Source organism: Galeopterus variegatus, unplaced genomic scaffold (genome assembly GCF_000696425.1).
Source record: "Galeopterus variegatus unplaced genomic scaffold, G_variegatus-3.0.2 Scaffold1607, whole genome shotgun sequence".
NCBI lineage: Eukaryota > Metazoa > Chordata > Mammalia > Dermoptera > Cynocephalidae > Galeopterus > Galeopterus variegatus.
The window spans coordinates 203,212-208,786 of NW_007727718.1; the positions used below are offsets into that span (position 1 = coordinate 203,212).

Consider the following 5,575-nt stretch of genomic DNA (forward strand, 5'->3'; position numbering starts at 1 on the left):
TGTTTTCTATTTGCACCTATTGAAAGAAAAGGTCTGTTGGTGCCAAAGGTGACAAGGAGCTGTAATAATGGCTGACATTTGTTGAGTCTCTTATATGTGCCAGGTGCTTATGACACATATTAACTCATGTGTATAAGTACTTTACATGTATTAACTCATTTAATCCCCAGAACAACCCTAATGATGATGGTACCCATAGTGAGTACTGTCAGAAGGCCTCTCTTCTTAGTTCAAGTTGTTAGAGCTCCCATTTATTCTTAAATTGGACTAGAAGACTGGTTATATTTAGCCTTGCAAATTATTCATGAACTTGGTATCTTAATCAATCACCTAATCCATAAAATATTTAGTAATGTTGGTCAAGGAGGGAAGTTACAGTTTGTAAGAACTGGCTTCCTATCTTAGTTCTTGGAAGACAGAAAATGTGCTTAAAGGTTTTCCGATGTGAGTGTCATATATAGAGCTCAGATGAGACATAAACTGTGCATAAGAAATCAAGAGCAATTCTTAAGGGGCTGAAAATCAAACTAAAGACCATATGAATTTATGATTGTGCAATATTGAGCCTTTAAAACACATGGAAATTAAATCCCCTTTCAAAGCCACAACATGACTGTAAATGATGTCAGGTTTCTTTATTGAATCTGCTGACTGGATATTAGTGTAACAGATACTGTAGACAGCACAAAACCTTGGTAATGCCACTTGGAAAACAAGCAAGCCCCATTGATTGCTCTGGGCCACCAAGCCAGGCCCAGAGTGGGCTGTCACCAAGGGAAGTGGCAGCACTAATAAGTGAAGTCATTTGTTCAGAGAAGCAGGTTTTATTTTGTTTGCCTTTCTTTTTTTAAACAAGCTTGTTTCTCTCTGGGAATTAAGTGCAGAAGTTTATTCAGAAAGGCAGTGAACTGTTCTCATAGCACTACCTTCAGGACACAATTACTTTGCTACTTAAAGTCCCAAATATGTCTCTTATCTTTCTACCTGCTGTGGCCATAGATGGTGGGCAATGAGTCTTGTGAATTAACAGAGCACAAAATTCACACGATAGGAAATCCATTTTAAGTTGTTTGGTGAGGTATCTGGGGTATATTAAATCCTTGAGTGGTTTATACCCCAGGCTTAAAAGAAACTGCAATTCAGTAGAGTTTCATGTCAGAGTCTGAATAGAAATAATGACGCAATGTATTAGAGGGAACGAAGCTCATTAAGTTACCAGAGATTTTAAAATTTGAGAAGCATTCATTCAAATGCTTTGGTTTTCTTGACATTTGTATTTCAGGAGATTCAAGCAGCATTGTTTCTGCAGTTTGCTACACGATCCCTAAATCAGCTATGGGAAGTAGCCTCTATGCTCTAGAATCAGGCTCTGATTTTAAATCTAGAGGGAGGTCTGCTGAGAGTCGTGTGATATTCAGGCCTGGTGTCACCATGTCCACCTGTGACGTCATGCTCATTGATGACAGCGAGTATGAAGAGGAAGAGGAGTTTGAGATTGCCCTGGCAGATGCTTCCGACAATGCCCGCATTGGAAGGATGGCGATGGCCAAGGTGCTCATTAGTGGTCCCAATGATGCCTCCACTGTGTCCCTGGGGAACACAGCTTTCATGGTCAGCGAGGATGCAGGTAATGGAGAGCATCTCTGGGGGTCCAACATCCACCTCCTGATCCCTGTCTTGAACAATTTCCTTCTTAGGCTTAGGAATGTCCTTAAGACATTGAGAATGCCGTTCCTCAATGACACCATACTCAGTCTGAGGCATTAGATAATACTAGGTAGGCATCAAGATCAGGAGTGGAAGGTAGTGAAGTACAGAGAGTTCCATCTACTTTTCTTGCTGTGGTTAGTGACGGCAGAGAGGGGTCTGGCTTAGAACTTCATTCATTGACCTCCGTGGTCCAGAGGGTGATCTTTTGAGGATGGAGGTGATTTTTTTAGTGTACTACTAGGTGCTGAAAAACAAACTCTGTCTTAACAGAATGGAACCTTTTCATTCACTTAACAGCCCAAGGCAATCAGTGGGCTGATTCCTTCCACGTGGTAATTGGAGACCTCGGCTCCTTCCCTCTGTGGCTCCATGAGGGTCTTGAAGTCCTCTGTGTGCTGAGGGTAGAGGGGGCAGCAGCTGTGCTGAGCATCTACCAATCTGAGCCAGATCAAGGCCTTTCATCTCTTGAAAGGGATTCTTAGGGATACTGGGAAGTAATATTTTTAAGCATTTACTGAATGCTGGGTACCATGCCATGTGTGATCCACGCATTCTCACTTATCTTCCATTGAAGATAGAATGTGATATAGAAGAGCAAATGGAGACACAGAGAGGTTAAAGAAAGCATCAAAGATTAAGCACTGGATATAATGGCAGAGGTGGATTAGAATCCCGACCTCTCTACCATACCACATTTCCTTTCCCATACACCAAATGCCCAACCTCATAGCATATTGGCTAGAAAAATGTGGTGATTAGTGAGGTTTTCATGTAGCTTTTCTGTGACCTTGGTTGTGAAAATAGCTAACAATCTACACATATATCTTCAGGATACTACAGAGTATAATGTCATAGTGGACCAGAAGATGAGCTTCAATCATGAGATAAGCAATATGCACATATGGTTTAATAAGTGATGATGTGTGCACCACTTGGGTGAAATAGGGAAATCAACTCAGTTAGGAACACTTAATTAAGAACATTCAGCTTCAGGCCCCATAGAGTCCCCTAGCTGGTTCCACCTTGACTATTTTCTAGCTCATCCTGGAAGCCCTAGTCTCTGAGTTTCTTCTCCTTAAGTAGGCTTGAGATGTTTTTCAATGGACCCTTCTCCCCTTCACTGCATTGTTTTCTCCTGCAGTCTCCTTTGTGAAGCCATGAGACCGCTGTCCCTAAGGGCTGTCTCTCCAGCACCACCTTCATGAGGTCTTCCTCCACGTCTCCTCTTGGTCTTAGTGTCAGTGAAAAGAGGGGTGGGAACACTTCTACTTTGAGGAAGCCTTTTGCAGAGGGGGCATAGGAGCGCCACTGAAGTCGGATTAGACAAGCCAAGCTGGATAAAGCTGCCGCTGTTGCAATGAGGGAGAACATTTTTCTGAAAACCCCACTGATGTCCTGGCTCAAGGTTTACCATTTAAAATCTCTATTAATCTTAATTCAGGCACAGTGAAGATTCCAGTTATCCGCCATGGTACTGACCTTTCTACTTTCACATCTGTCTGGTGTGCCACACGGCCCTCGGACCCTGCTTCTGCCACGCCGGGAGTCGACTATGTCCCCAGCTCTAGGAAGGTGGAGTTTGGGCCTGGTGTCACAGAGCAGGTAAGCATCCAGCAGTCATGGCACCACAGACTCATAAGGCCAGTGGGTCTGTTAACATTGCCTTTAGTCTGCTTTCCAGACTCTCCTGAGGACTCTAAACCGCCTTACAACTTTACTATCTTTCCTTTCTTTAAAAACAAACATACAAAGAAGAGAACTTATGATGGAATCTAAAAACTCTCCAAGTGACATTTTCAGCATCGAATATCCAGCATTACAGATTTAGGGTAGAAACTGTACTTATGTGATATAAATATCTACAAACAAACTCCTGAGAGTGTATTATCATTTTAGGAGTGAGACTTAAATGTGAGTATCTAGAAACAAACTCCTAGGGTGAGATTATCATTTTATGGATTAAAAATCCTTTCTAAAACAGCACCAAAGAAAGACAAGTTGCCACCTTTATCCTAGTCTCCCAAAGACAGATGGTGTTGGGTGTTGGGCCCTCTGTGAAGTTTGCTTTGATTTCTCTTCTAGCATTGCACCTTAACTATCTTGGATGACACTCAGTATCCAGTAATTGAAGGACTGGAGACATTTGTGGTTTTCCTCAGCTCTGCACAAGGGGCCGAACTGACCAAACCCTTCCAGGCTGTCATTGCAATTAATGACACATTCCAGGATGGTAAGAGATTGGGGATGCTAGCCGGTGTTTCAAAATATATTTATTTATTTTTCTTTTAACTTCCATGTATGTGACAGTGGAACTCATTCACATTTTCATTCAAGTGTGTGTGTGTGTGTGTGTGTGTGTGTGTGCGAGCACGTGTGTGCGTACTTTTACACAGAAATATGGGAGAGAAGCATCCGTGTTTCGGGTACTCTGCCAGATACAAAGAGATGTATAAGCCTTAGGCCCTGTTGTCGAGAAGCTCATTGTCTAGATGGGGAATCATATCCTTAAGCTGAAAAATTAGAATTTATTATGATAAATGATCTAATAGTGCTATAAATCCAGTACTCTGGGTGCAGTGGGAACTGAACAGTATGTATGTGTGGGGGCATCATAGAAAACTTCACAAAGGAGGTGATGTTTAAGCAGAGTCTTCAGGTGTGACTGGAATTTAACTAATGGATAATAAAGGAAATTCTGTTTCAAATAGAGATATAGTATATACTAGGTGTAAAACTTTGAAAGGTGCATATTCGGGAAGTAGTGGGATGCTTACCTTTGCTTTGAGCATGGCAGGAGGCAAACAGAAGAATGAAACGAAAAGACAGGTTAAAGTCAAGTTCTAAGAGGGCATATGTTCCAACCTAAGGACTTTCTAAGTGAAGAGGGACAATTGATGCTTAGAGGGACAATTTTTACTTTAGAAAATTAATATTGGCAGTACTGCAGATGACGTGCGGGAATGAATAGATACAGGAATATGAACAAAATATCAGTCACTACTGAAGATTAACAATCTAAGTAACATGAGGTTGAACAGAAAAGGACCAGTGCTTCTTTGAAATAATTAATGAAATTTAGAATTGTCAGAACTTCAGAATCCATTGTGTGGATTCTAGAGTTGGGTGGAGAAGATAGAGTCAAACCTTCCCCTAAAGTAGGAGGACCCTCATCGGCATCCCCAGTGATTGACCACACAGCTTATGATTAAACTCTTCCAGTGGCTGAAAAGTCCCCCAGAAAGGAAAAGGCAGCCCAGCAGGGTAACCATTAATGTTTTCATTGATTTTTAAATAATTTATATCATGTATATAGTAATAAAAAATTCAAACCGCAAAAAGGGTACATACTATGAAAATTAAATCTTCCTTCTACCCCTATCTCTCGATCCCCAGTCCCCTACCTAAAGACAACCATATCAACCAGTTTTTTTGTGTTTATCCTTCAGGAGAAAAAAAATACACACATATATGTATATATGATGACTAGCCACTCTAGTATATGTGTATATGCACATATATATATGCACACACACACAGACATGCATATAAACATGTATCCAAAATGATGGCATCTTATTTTAGAGCCAGGTTTACTGATGTATATCTTACATAAATGAAAATTTATCCTTTTCAGTGCACAGTTTTGTGAGCTTTAACAAATGCATACAGTGATGTGCACACCACCATAATCAAGATGTTGGGCAGTTTCCGGGCCGGCCCGGTGGCACAATGGATAGTGCGCCGCTTGGGAAGCGCGGCGGCGCTCCTGCCCGAGGGTTCAGATCCCACATACAGACCGGTTCCCGCTCACTGGCTGAGCGAGGCGCGGGAGCAACGCCGAGGGTTGCGATCCCGTTGCAGGTCC

At 41.8% G+C, this 5,575-nt stretch overlaps 1 protein-coding gene across 1 annotated transcript in view; it reads left to right on the top strand.

Moving 5' to 3' along the window:
* FRAS1 (Fraser extracellular matrix complex subunit 1) overlaps positions 1-5,575 on the top strand; it is a gene marked incomplete at its 5' end in the record, with an annotated part of 258,570 nt that overhangs the window by 199,684 nt on the left and 53,311 nt on the right. Inside the window, 3 exons of the mRNA XM_008577934.1 lie at positions 1,283-1,627; positions 3,152-3,312; positions 3,793-3,940. Of these exons, the coding sequence (XP_008576156.1) occupies positions 1,283-1,627; positions 3,152-3,312; positions 3,793-3,940 (654 nt within the window). The remainder of the gene's footprint in view (positions 1-1,282; positions 1,628-3,151; positions 3,313-3,792; positions 3,941-5,575) is intronic.